The sequence below is a fragment of the Labrus mixtus genome, chromosome 18 (genome assembly GCF_963584025.1).
Source record: "Labrus mixtus chromosome 18, fLabMix1.1, whole genome shotgun sequence".
Lineage (NCBI taxonomy): Eukaryota > Metazoa > Chordata > Actinopteri > Labriformes > Labridae > Labrus > Labrus mixtus.
In genome coordinates this window covers 16,983,731-16,997,919 of record NC_083629.1, presented here as the reverse complement: position 1 = coordinate 16,997,919, position 14,189 = coordinate 16,983,731, and the positions used below count along the sequence as shown (strand labels likewise).

The following is a 14,189-nucleotide window of genomic DNA, read 5'->3' as shown; positions in this document are numbered from 1 at the left end:
TCTACTTGTAGATTAATAAGGTAATCTGTTTAAGATTTCCTCGAATGAAGACGTTCATGCAGACTTGCAAACTGACCTCAGATCAGCGTTATTATTATCTTCAATCAGAAGTTCTCGGTGTCTAAAAAATGAAAACACATTCAGTAACATTCTCTGTGGTCCAAATATATACACATGGTCAAGACACCACTTTAGTGTTGCACGTTCGCCAACCTTTATGCTCCCAGCCTTAAATGCTTGATAAATATTAATGTGATAATATATTTTTGGATTCTTCCACCATGCAGGTTGTTTTCGGTTTGAGCAGTTTCTGTTTTAAAAATCCTCATGAAACAGAACTTCGAGAGTGTCTGACTGCCGCGTCATGACGTATTATTGCCAACTGAAAATGGGATAGAACCAATCGCAAGAAGGAAGGCGGGGCATGACGTTGACGAATTTGAAAGGATCGTTGGATTGGACAAAGCTTTTTGATTGGTCGAAACTTTAGATGCTGCATTCTGGACTAGTTGTAGGCAAGAGCGTGATTCGTGGGTAATTCCAGGAAAGGCAATAATCAAGTCCAGAGAAGAAGAAGACCTGGAAGACTATTTTTAGGTCTGATTGAGAAAGAACTGTTTTTTTTTTTTTAATTTTGGAGATGGTGTGTCATTGGTAGAAACAAAGTCATTTGTCAAGCAGCTTCAGGCTTCCTGATTGATGTATCTGTAAGACACGTTGCCATGCACTTTTGTGATTTGCATTTTCTTCAAATGTATTATGAAGGTAGTTTGTGAATAGTGTATTGTGTTTTGGAGAAAGCCGAGCAAACAGGGATCTCTGCATAAGGAATGAGTTGCATCCATGTTTGAGTCCTGTGTGTGTATGTCTATGTGTGTATGTCTATGTGTGTGTGTGTGTGTGTGCAGCAGGTGTGAGGCCAGACATTTGACCCAGGGTTTCTTCCTGTCCATCTGCATGCAGACAGTAGGAGGCTCTGAGTCTCCAACACTGAGCTCAGTGTCTGTCTGATGGAGCAGCTGAGAGGGAAACTCCAGTTTACAGCCTCAGCCGAACACAACACCCAATCATTAAGTATGTCAGTGTGTTTATTTCAGCAGGGTTTGTTTGTTTTTTGTTACTTAATTTCGGTCACAGGTTGTTGTTTTTTTTTTACTGATGGGGGAAACGATAAATAAACCATAAACCAGTACTTTAAGATCCCAACAGAAGCTCTCATGTAGCAAATGTTCCTAGACTGTTCTGCTAAACTCAGTTTTATTTTGGATTGGGTTTAAAACATGGAGAAGTACTTGCGTCTTTCAGTCGATGGTATTCTTATTATTTAGTCGACTTTGTGCATGCACCTTAGATCTTTGCAATGCAGATGCAAGCCCCACCTGTCAGTTTAAGAAATGTTTAAGTTTCGCTTAGAAATGCAAACACTTCTTTAATCATAATTTCTAAATAATATCACAATAATTCAGAAAAACAGAGCAGATTTAGTAATATTTATGAATTCGTCACTTGTCATTTTGAGATAATTATATAGTTTATTCAGAAAAACAGAGCACATTTTTGTTTCTCATGTGAATGCAATACGCTTCTGAATCTTGAAAAAATATTTCTGGTGAAAACTACACAAAAAGGCTCAAACTGGATGGTTGAAAACCAAGCAAAATGAAATATGTAGGCTAAAGTAACATAATAATGCATTGTATCAATCACATCTGAATGTAGACTTAGAGTGTAAAAAAGACAATGTTAAGTTTATAACTTGTAGCGTAGTAGCTTGCTAGCATGCCACAAGGCTAACTAATACATAGTCAGCAACCTTTAGCAAGTAGCACACAAGAAAGCAGCAATTGTAGTTTAAAAAAAAAAAACCTTTTGGATATACTATCGATTCTTAACACTGTTGCTAACATTTGTTACCTTCTTTACACATCCAACATACACAAAGCAGAAATATTATTTATTTGGAGTATGTTTATGTTCACTTGTTAAATGTTGGTCAAACATTCAGTCTCATTTTAGCTGTTTACTGCCAACTCCCGAAAAAAAGCATTCGGCTCTTAAGTTTATTTATCTTCCACTTGCTAACTAGGTAATTATATCTGTAGTAGCTTGTTGCTTGCCAGGTTCTGTACATGGAGATTATTTGGGTTTGTTTGACAGAAAAAAATGTTAAAACCAAACAAGGAGGCGAAAATTGACTTTGGAGCTGAGCTGAACTGAAAACAAAAAAATGACTCATTCTTCATTTGTTGATTTAAAGACGGTCATAGGTCTTTTTTTTTGTCTCTTAATTTGACGTAATTAATTGTAAAAGTTAAGCTGTGGCAGCTGGGATGTTCGCAAAAGAAAGAAAACTTTTTAAGAGAAATGCTAATGCTGTAAAATAGGACGGTGCCGAAACCCAACATTGTGATGAGACTCCATCAAAACACAGCCTGTGTGTAGGCTAACATAACAAGTATATGCTTGTTTAATTTGTGGTATATTTTGCTGGTTATTTCAGCGTTCCCTGTGACATGACAAAGTTAGCTTGTTTATATATTTGTAATATGTGTTTGCATTAATCTCTCATAGCTGCAGGTGACAGAAATGAAGTCACAGTAGTTTGAGAAGTGTTGAGGCATGAACAGAGGTGTTGGTCAAGTGGAAAATTCGACTTGACAGTGGTTCTGCTATGTGGAAGTCATCCTCTGGAGATAAATGATATCTGTACCAAACCCATGGCACCACATCCCTTCAGTCATTTTGCTAATGTGGGTAAAAACTCATTAAAACAAGAGAACATCCTCCTGGTCTGTGCAGGAGCGTTTTCTCTGTCATTGGCGTCATAAGTGTGTAGGTGAGGAAAGAGGAGGCGGTAGTGATGTTTTTTTAAAAGTGAAACATGGACAGGGTTATAACTAGTGCAGAAGTGTTCCCATGCTGCATCTGTCATGTGTTAGCACTTCCAGACTTCTCTCTTATGTGGGAGTGATCGGCAGCTGAACATGAAGAAAGTAGGTCGTCTGTCTGCAGAAATCAGAGTTAACTGGGTTTTGATAGAAAGAAACTTTCAAGAAAACGGTTTGTTTCCCTTTTTAAAGTAGGTATAAAAGTGAGACCCTTATTTCTCTGTGTGTAGGTATAAAAGGTGATTTTACCCCTTAACCTTAATGTGTGGGCCCTGAGGCATCTATAGCGGCGTCCTTGTAGACTGCTTATTGGCAGCCAGTATAATAAGGTTTTGATGATGTATTGACTCACTCCCAACTAGTCAGATTGGTCTGTGGATCCTCAGATATAATACATAAAGCTTTAAGTGTCAAGTTTGGGCGGTTGCAATTAATATGGTTGAACAATATTAAAAAGACAATATCCTGTTATGTATTTGGAATAAAGCAGTAATAAGCAATAATAAATAAGTTACATATAGATCGAGACTTAAAATGATCTTGCAGACAAACTTAACACATTTGACAGTATTTAGAAGTGGAACAGTCATTGAAACCTGGTGTAGGTTGTGGTTGCAGTTTTGCTGTTAAGCCACAAAAACTTCTTATTCAGTTTTAGGAAAAATCATGGTTTAAGTTTATAAAAGTGCAATTTTATGTACACAACTTGGCTTAACTAACATGGCTTGCTTTAGTAATAAAAAAAAAAAACAGACTTAATATAGATGTTATTATTGTACTTATCTAACTTATATTCCATAATTTGAAGTCAACTTCTCAATAGCAGCCCCCCACCCAATCCAACAGGGCAAACTCCACATTGTGAGGAACAGATGTGATCAAGTAACTCAGGAACACTTTCAGATTTTGTTGGGTGCATGTGTAAAAACATCTTAGGACACCAATAGTGCGTGCGCTGTGAAGGATTACCAACCCATCGCAAAGCTCGATTTCCAGACCACTAGACGATCGTTGTACCGTATTGTATGTGAAGGTGCTCTATGTTGGGTTTGGTAGGCGTCAAGATTTTCGGGAGATTTTTTTCGCCCTCTTCAGCCTACTCAAATTGGAGATATGCTGCTGCTTCTTTTTAGAAAGGTTTCAGGAGGCGTTTTGCGTCCATTCTTAACTCACGTAGGTGGGATTTCGTCTGGATCTTGTATGTTCTTCTTTCTATTATGTAAGATTTTAATGCAAACTCTGGCGCCAATGAATATGAGAGCCAGAGTTAAGATGTTCTGATTCTGTTGCATGTAGTTTAAGCAAAGATGGCTTTATGTGCTCAATGAACCAGCTTCGGTTATTGCTCATTATTTTGTCACCACACACTGATGCTTGGCCTTGTGATTGGATTAATAAGCTACATCATAAGGTGGGAGATGCTGTTCCCAAAATTGACAGAGAGACAAATCAGAGTGAGAAAACAAAAGGTGGTGTTAGGAATACATAAAACAGCATTACATCCTCCTCACACACATAAACACACCAACAATGTTGAGTCCTTTTTTTTTTCCGTGTCAGCTCTCAGCAGGATGTGTACTCATCTCTGCATGCTCCCATTGATTTAGTTCTGCTCTCTGAAATGTTACCCTGGAAACGAGAGGCGACGACCCCCCATTGTGCATTTCTATTCATCTGTATTGAGTCTCAGCCGCCTCATTGAGAGCAGAGTAGTACGCCTTGGAGCACCTTTGCTCTCATTTCATTTCTGCGTATCCACATCTCTCTTCCTCCTCCTATTTCCCCCCCCCCCCCCTCGTCTTTTAAGTCTCTATTTTTGTTTTCATTCATCCGTTTTCCTCGCTACAACTTGCCTCACTCCTTTCTCTCTATTTTGGTCCAGATGTTTTTCTGCGTCTCTCCTATCTTTGATTCCTCTCATGTTTTTTAACTCATCTTCTCTCATTATTCCGTCGGAAATATCTGTCTCCCTTGTCTCTTTTCTTTTTTCTGCTGTCTCCGTCTAGTTCCTCTCATGCTTTTTCTTCCTTCTTTCTGTCTTGTATTTTACCGTTCTTTCTCCAGTTTGATAGGTGGAGGTAGATATGTAAGCTCTTACGATTACTGTTAGATTCTAACATCTTTTAAACCAAAGAAATTCAAATAGTGGGACATTTTTGCTGAAACTACAACATATATGCACATATTAAATGTATTTATAGGGGCTGTCAAGAAAGAGCTAGGCTTATATAAGAACTGTTCAGGGAAAGTTTGGGACATCGTTAAACCTTTCCAAATCCGAAACACAGGGACTAACAGTAAATTAACAGCGTGCAGATCTGAACTGCAAACTTGCCAACCTACAATAGAAACATTGTTACTTCACAAAGCAAAAGAACACATTATTATATTTTATAATACTCAATAGACTAGAAAAAGTCCTGGCTGTCACATGCTCTGTGTTTATTCAAGTTGTGTACTCCATGTCAACTAGTTTGAAGCTTCCTGTGTGGCGCTTGCGAGACCACTTCTTTGGTTGTTGACAAAGGTCAGGTCATTGAACAATGCAATTTGCAAAAGACAAGGCTAAAGACCTGCGACCATATTAAACGTTTGATTCTACTGCAATGCCAAGACGAGAAAAGGGCTGCCTTAAAACTGTATAGGTCGCGCCACATGTACAGAGGCTGTGGTCCTCAAAGCGGACGGCCCAAATTCAAGTCGAAACTGTAGCTCCGTTCCCTCTCTCTCTCCCTGATTACATACTCTATCCACTGTCCTATTTCAATAAATGCAAAAGCCCCCAAATATACACAGTTGAGAATTATGTGCACAATTTGACAATCACACCAACATCACATCAATGCGGAAAAAGAATTCCCGGATTAAGAAGTGGATATCTTGTGTCAGTCTTGGCAGACACCCCAAGCACCTTTTAACCATGCTGTAGTGACAAAATTAAGGTCACGATGTCAATGTGGCGTACTTAAAAGACTTGACCCAGGCGAAAGTTTGTCTAACCTGAGTTAGCCCAGCAATGCTTGCTATGAGAGGGGGCCCTCTGGTTGGTGAGTCAGCGGACCAATCAGAGAGCCAACAAAGGGTCAATTGAGAAAACTGTAAATTCAAAGTGTTACAAAAAATTGGTGAAAAATAAATGATGTTTAAAGCACTGAGGGTAACTCAAATACTAAAGTATCACTCATTCTGTCTGTGTGTATCACATGTGCCATGCGTAATGTGTGTGTGTTTGTGTGTGCGTGCATGTATCCAGACTGTCTGTTTGTGTGGTCTGATCAGTGTGTCATTGTGTGTCCTCTCTCCCTCTCCCTCCTCCTGCCAGTCACCCCAGAGGCCATTGGATTCCTGTCGGCAGTGGGCGTCTTCATCGTGGCGCTGGCCGTCCTCTTCCTCTTCATCAACAAGAAGCTGTGTTTCTCACGTGTTGGCGGGCTGCCCTGTCTGGAGCAACATGGTCGCCGGAAGAAAGGAAGAGTGGGAATCCGCCAGGGGCTTGGTGAGTGGACCGATAAAAAGAGACTGTCTTAACAAGAAAGTGACATTTGTCTGTTTTTTTTTTTCCCTCACACAGTGGTGGAGCAAGACATTTGTGACTGGGGTGGCTGAACTGGGCCACTGACCTCTGTAGAGGTGGCCAATAAGTGTTAAGTAAACTGTGTAGTGCTGTTGCCTCACAGCAAGAAGGTTCCTGGTATGAATCTCGTTGAACAGGACTATTCTGTGTGGAGTTGGCATGTTTCCCCCCCCACATGTTTGGGTTCCCTCCGGCGTGTTCTGGTCTTCCTCCAACAGTCCAAAGACATGCTCATTAGGTCGATGGGTGACTCTAAATTGCCCACAGGTGTGACCGTGAGTATGACTGGTTGTTTGTCTCCGTATGTCAGTCCTGTGATTGACTGGCGACCAGTCAAGGGTGACATCTGAAATACAAGCTAGAGGTATCGATAATGGATGGAATCGAATGTGGAGAAAGTTTTTATGTTATTATGGAAAGAAGCAACCAAAACAACAATCATGACGAACAGCGTAAGGCTCTGCATTCTGTTTTTCATTTTGTACCCTCTATGTTTGCAAGTCTCACGAAACGAAAAGGGGCTTACTGTTCAAATTAGATGTATAAAATGACAAGTACAACAACCTCCAATTGTAGCTAATAGGCCACATTTACATGGCGGCCATTTTCCACTGAGGTCTTGCTGAGGGTCGGCTCCAAATCCGATGTCCTGAATGTGTCCTATGGTAGCTAATCCACAGATCAAAACAACAAAGTTTAAAACCTGTTAGCTAGCATTTGACAGAAGCTAATGTAAGCTATTAATCACTTCCTAGCTAGTATTACAGCTCGATGATGTTAAACAACGTTAATGTACACTAATACTTATACAAATATTACTACAATATTACTAATACTGTGTTACCTGACTCTTGCTGTAGATTAAAACAAATGGGAGTTAAGAAGTACTTGAATGCTAACATAGCTTTTTTTCTAACATTAGCTATCAGATGTGATTTAGCCTACCTATGTGGACTTTTCCTTTTCAGTTGCATTTTTAACTGGTAAAGGAAAAAAAACTATAAAGATTTGAGTCTATTCCCTCCTTTTTAATGAATTGATTCATGAAGAAAAATTCCCACCATGTTTTTGGTTTCCAACTCTGTAGGATGATTTGAAATTATTTCCGAAGTCACTATCATTTTTGTATACAAGGATCTTATTATCTAACACAACTAACATTGTAAATTCAGATGATATATGTACAGCTAACAAAACTAGTGCTAGATTAACAAGTGAGCATTTTAAGTACAACCAGCAGAATTGTAGAAGTCTGTATTTCCTATTTCTTAGAAGTGAAAACTGTTGCTTTCTGGCCAAGGTTCTTCTATTATATAAGCTGAACACCTCAGTGGGAGAGAGACGACAGAGAGAAAGTATGTGACTCCTGTATGCATTACGACTCCAATTAAACTATTCAGTAACAGAGAGAGAACGTGGGTGAGCTCGTGTTTGTGCAGTGGTTTGGGTGGGCGAGCATGTATGTAAGAGAGAAAGAGTTGAGTGAGTCAGCCATATACTGCCACAAAGCTCTGCAGCCACGCACAATAAAAATATTAACATTATACAACCTTGAAGAAGACAGAAAAGTACGGAGAGAACCACAGAGAAAAAGAAAGTCAGCTTACATGTTCTCTTTTCATCACCCAGTGAAACGATTTATTTCCTCCCACTTGGCAAATACTGCTGACACCCTGAGCAAAGGTCACTTAAACTTAAAGAAAAGTCAAATTAAAGGATCACACTGGTCCTTTTTTATATTAGAGTAAAGCTTGAGGTTCACTGTGTCTGTACTTTGGGCTAATGTGATTAATAGCTTTTCTTTATGTATACAAACCACTGACAAAGCCCTGTTTGTGTTAAACATGAGTTTTAAAGCCTACACTTTATTTGACGGCTCTGTAATTTCCTGATAATTCAAAATAATGTTTCCGTTGCATGCCCCATGTATACAGTAGTCCTCGTCGCAGCGGCAGTAGGTACTACGAATCTGACCTCGGCCTTTTTTCTGCATGTCATCCTCCACTCTCTCCTATCGTATCTCTTCATCTGTCCTATCCAATAAAGTCCAAAATGTGCCCCCAAAAAAACAATACTTCCAGATGTTCAGGACAAGATCAACTAAGAGATTAAGAGGTACAACTTTGTCCACAGGGGGTGTCAAAATCAACACAAAATAAAGTTCCTCACAGGGGCTTTAAGCAGCTAAACTAAAATCAAGGGCACATTAATATTCCATCCATTTAACACAGATTTAAAACATAGCAGTCATTAAAATGCATTAAATCAATTGAAAAAATGCAGACTTTCATCCTGTTGTTGCAGCAGTCTCACAATTTTAATTTGAAGTAATTCCCTTAACAAAGAAAGAAATACTGTCGCCGGGTTTACCTCCTACGGTGGAAATCAGAAATTGCGAAACTAAACTCTGTTTTGTTGTGACAAAGTCACATTCCCACCAGCAGGATGGTTCAATCCAGGTGTTGCCTGTGAGTCGAACAGTGAGCAAACACAGTGCTGGTTTGTTGGTTCCTCACCTGCAGCAGGTGGAGTCTCTGGTATTTCCAGTTAAGCTCCTGAACAAACAATACATCCTGTTGGAGTCTTTCAATACCCTTCACAACTTTGAATCCTCGGGAGCTTCGCTGGACGAAGTAGGGGCTCTTACTGCGTGTGATTTCAACCAAAAGGTCAGCAAAAAAACATGTTAAACATTTAGATTACGCTTGAAGCTATGGATAAATATAATAAATATTTATAAATTTATAAATAATAAATAGTCAAATTTAGAGAAGACTAATGAAATGCTTATGTGTCAATTTAAGTTACTTTTCTTAAATTATCTAAAGATATTTAATAGCATATTTTTAAGTAATTAGAAAAGATTCAACCACCTGTAAGTTTTAATGACTTTATATAATGTCTACTTTTTTTTAAACTAAATATATAAGGTTATGAATTACGTTTTTTTTGTAACATAACTGTGTGTCTTTACTTGGTCAGTTGAACAGTCACATTCTGATTGAAGATTTTATTCTGAAAACTTAATTAGAATGATGAATGAATATGAAACTAAATGCAGTGCAGATAAAAGAGTCCACAAAAAAACAAGTTTGGTAGTATTTATATGACTGACTGTTTCCTAGAAAAAGGACTTTGGTCGTATGATACTATATTTAACCAGGAAAATGTTATCATCTTCACCAGTGGTTCTCAAACTATGGTACGCATACAACCGGTGGTACGTGGGCTCTCTGTGGTGGTACACAAAGGAATCTCCACAAAAACAACATTTCTTTTGTTGTTGTGATTCTCTTATCTTATCTGTATTGTATCTGTTGGGTTGTATTTATATCAAATGTATTTTCCCCTCTTAATGAATCTAGTTTTTGCAACAAACAACTTTAATCTGCTCAATTTATGCTTGCACGCGCAGAGACATAAACACCAGGAGTACGCCTCGCGTTTTGAAAAGTTCCACTCGATATTCCGTTATTTATAGAAGTTCAGTACTGAATCAACAGCAAACAGCTGTCGGCCTACATTAACAGATATTCTGTTATTTATTGGAGTTCAGAACAGAATCGGCTGCAAGCAGCTGGACATTTACATTTTTAAAACGGAGCCAGGAGAAGCTTCAGTTTTGATACATTTACAAGAGTGTACGGACAGTGGACCTTATCGCTCCCCCTCTCTCTTGGTCTGAAGCCCAACGTCCGGATCTGACGACATGAAAACTTTCATTTTGAACCCTGTAAGGATGTCACTTGGACGTCAATAGTAAGCGTTTAAAAGACGATAAAAACCACGTCTCTTTAATATTCAGTATGGACGTCTACAGGACTGCCTTATATGGTTTGGGTTGAACGTATTTGTGACGTCTTTCTTGGACGTTAAGAAGATGTTTAAAAAAGACTGAACCATAAGAAGGTGTCCTTTACACATCAGAAATTTGTCTTTATAATAACTCACTTTATAAACTCAAAGCTCATGTTTTACATATGGTAAATATTTACAGAAGAACAAAAGGTGGAACAACAAGCCCAATGTGCATATCAACTGACAGTGTTTTGTTGTTTCTGTGTTGCATTCAAGTGCAGTCAGACATCTCTGTTTTAACTTTTGAATACTATGAACACATTTATTTTTTAATGATTTTTTTTTTGCATTCTTATTTATGGGTCATTTCTTTGTATTGGTTTCAAATATTATTGTTATACCTGGTCAGAATGCCTACTTTTACTTTTAATACATGTATTTTCTTTTTTTGTTTTTGTTTTACCTTTCGGATTTTTACCAATGAAGCAGCTTTTTTTCTCACTAGTTAACTAGTTCTCACTTAGTTAACGACTTTCTATTTCTGTGTATTTAAATGTGTTTGTATATGATAGATTGTGTGTGTGTTCATTGATTTTTTTGTATGTGTGGCTGTGTGTGTTTTGAATGTAATCATTAAGCAACACGACTCCATGCTGAGGTCTATCGCCTAAGAATAGCTTCAGAAAACTGAAGTTAACAGACTAATCATGCAAGCTCGCCCACTCAGGCAACAGCTTCCACTTCTGTAGGTAACCATGGCGATCGCTCAGGTAGAAAAGGTGACCTGCACTTTAGAGGACATACTGATCACACCAACGCATCACTCATTCAGCTGTTGCTATCTAATTATGGTGAAATTATGAAGTGAGTGGAGTGACCCTGCGACCCGCTATCGCTGTTTTTTTTCAGCAGTTAGAGACAGGCTGTGTGATAGACAAAGAGAGAGGCTTTAAATGTGTTTTTTTCTCACTTCTTTATTTAAATCTTAACAAAGAACTATAATTTTCCAGCACAAAGGACCTTTATTAGACTGTACCTGATGGCCAGATTATTGGGTTACTTTTGAAACAGGTTTAGACGGTTTTCAAACCTGTGTTAAGTTTGCTTAATTGCCTTTTTCCGTACAATTTGTTTTGGAATATCTGACAAAGCAGTTACTCTCTAGTTTGGACCATTCACTTTATGTGACGATGGATGACATGTATCCATCTTCACTTGCTTTATGGAAGAGAAGCCAAAAAAAAAAAAAAAAAAATGTTGGCTTCACGACTCTCTCTCGCCCCGAATTCCAACTATATTCACCTTCCTATCTCCCCAATAAGCTCAAAAATAAACCTTGGTCCCTGAAAGTGGTTTGTGTTAGTAAACGCACATTTTCAGGCGCTCCTGTTATTGTCATGTGAGAGGCGAGAGTGGAAAGCTTGACAAAGATAGCAACAGTAACTAAGGTGGGCGGGGCTTAGCACATGTGTTTTTTTTCCATTTGTAATCAGTATTTCAGGAAGAAAAAGTGATTCATTGACTTCAAGTGTTTATGGTTGTTGTAAACAGGATCACATCACCTCTCTTCCTTGTTTCCTCTTTTCCACTACTTCTACTCTCTTCTCCTTTCCTACCTTCCTTTTTTCCTCCTTTTCTTCTGCTTCTCCTGTCCCCCTTCCTCTCCTCTCCTCTCCTCTCCTCTCCTCTCTTTCCTTTTTCCTGGTTTCTCACCTTTTCCTCTTTTTCGTGTACATTTCTTCTGCCTCTCCTTCTTTCCTCCCCTATATTATTCCTCATTTTATCCTCCCATGACTTAAGTTAATTCTTCATTTTATTCCCTGTTGCCTCCTTTCTTTACTTCCTTGTTTCCTCTTCTCCTATTTTTATGTACTCTCCATACCTACTATTCTATTTCCCTCTCCTCTCCTCTCCTCTCCTCTCCTCTCCTCTCCTCTCCTCTCCTCTCCTCTCCTCTCCTCTCCCCTCCTCTCCTCTCCTCTCCTGCTCTTTAACTCTCCCAGTTTTTCCTCATTGTCACCCCCTGCTCTCCCTGTTTATGTCCCCCCTCTAGTGAACAGTTACGGCGATGATGAAGACGACGTCAGCTCATCTGACAGTGAAGACGAGGTCCTAAAGCAGTTTGAGATCTCTGTGTCGCGCTCGCAGAGTTTTCGTACAGCGGCGACGCACAGCGGCGAGCAGCAGGCCCATCAGACGCAGGCTGCTTCGGGCCGACGACACAAGTTCACCCGCCTGTCAGACCAGGAGGAGGGCAGCACCGAGCCATCAGACTGTGAAGGTGGGCTGTTCATTCCTGAACAAACATTACAACAAAAACTCTGCACTTACGATAAGGTTGCAATTATAAACTGATATAATTTACCAAAATGTCAAAGAACAACTTCACTGTATCTTGTAAAAAACCTCTATTATGACCATTATTCCCGTCTTATTTTTTAAACACAACGTCTAAGGAATGTATTCAAACATGGCTCTAACTTCCACCTGCAATACATTTGAAATGTATTTTTCCAAGTTACAGTACAAAGAAATGAAAACATGACTATTACAATTACACACCATCTAACACTGAGTGATGCCCCTACATTTCACACACTGCTCCAATCATTTCATTACAGCAAGCAGAAACACACAAACTTATGTGACCTGCCTGTTTAAATGAGCAGCAAGTTGTTGGTGGGTGGTGACATCGTTAGGTTGGGTTCTCTCTGTCTCAACTGGTATTTATTTTCCCTTTTTAACTGACATATAAGCTTACTCACGCATACACACACACACACACACACACACACACACACACACTCACACACACAGTAGGGCTGATGACTCACATCAGCCTGTTGCCATGGTCAGCACTGTATGCAGCCGTTGGTGTAACAGTCAGACCGACCTTAATGATACTGAATTGGAGATAATTGCTATTGATTGGTCTCAGGTACGGGCTGTTCTCAGAGTGTTTCTGTCTCAGGTAAAGGCCAGGGTTTGATGGATTACACAATATCACCTCTGTTAACACACAATGCTCCCTAACGACATTTAGGTAACTTCTTTTAGACCTCCTAGGAGAAATACCAGAGGAGATAACATGTCTGTTTCCTCTCTCATGTCATTTATCATCTATCATCAAATCAATGACTTTGTCTTTAACTCGGTAAACAATAAAGTTTGTGTTCTTCTCTTTTCTCTTTTTTTTTTTTGTACATTGAATTTGTGAACAGAAATGTGAATTTTACAGCTGGACACGTGGACAATGTCTCTTTGAACGGTCACAATAGCAGCAAATAGCCGTGATGAGCAGGAATAATTAAGGCAACTGCAGCTGCTCTACTAACACATCTTCATCCCAAATACTGTGCTTACACAGCAACATCAAAACTAGGGTTAAGTTTCAAGTAGTTAATCATTTTAGCCCTTTAGGCCATAAAGAGAGAAAACCTGAGTCTGCTTAGCTTTTACGCTAACAAACTTTTTCTAAATTGTTCATTTCTGTTTGACACCATGTGTCTGATTGGCATATTGGACTGCATTTGTTTTTTTATAGAAAACATGCAGTGCCAGAGCAAAAAGGACACAGGCCCTTAATGTACTCGGATGACAAAAAGAAGAGGTGGTTGATAATATCAACTTCGACTTGAATCCCTTTCTAAAGGGCAAAATGTCTGTTTAGATCTTTGCCTGTCTGGCTAATTTGGACTCCGTAAGATGGTGTTTGTATAGCTATAGATAATATGCAAGACTAAGAATCATCACTCTTTGAGACCAGTATGAATCCTGACACTTGTATTCATGTTTTCTTTTGATATTTGTTGCTCTTCAGCTTAATTATGTTTCAGGGATGCAAGATTTGAGGGCAATTCACCCTTGAAAATGGAGAAGTTAGCTCGGAAAATGTATCTTATTGGTTTTACATTAATCAGACTTCTGTA

The 14,189-nt window shown here is 39.0% G+C and overlaps 1 protein-coding gene across 2 annotated transcripts in view; it reads left to right on the top strand.

The window, feature by feature from the left end:
• syt16 (synaptotagmin XVI) overlaps positions 1 to 14,189 on the top strand; it is a 35,637-nt gene that overhangs the window by 10,041 nt on the left and 11,407 nt on the right. Inside the window, exons 2-3 of one of the 2 annotated variants that reach the window (XM_061062842.1) lie at positions 6,211 to 6,384; positions 12,314 to 12,541. In XM_061062842.1, coding sequence (XP_060918825.1) covers positions 6,211 to 6,384; positions 12,314 to 12,541 — 402 coding nt within the window. Of the gene's footprint in view, positions 1 to 6,141; positions 6,385 to 12,313; positions 12,542 to 14,189 lie in introns of both variants that reach the window. The other variant, XM_061062841.1, reaches the window with a different exon arrangement.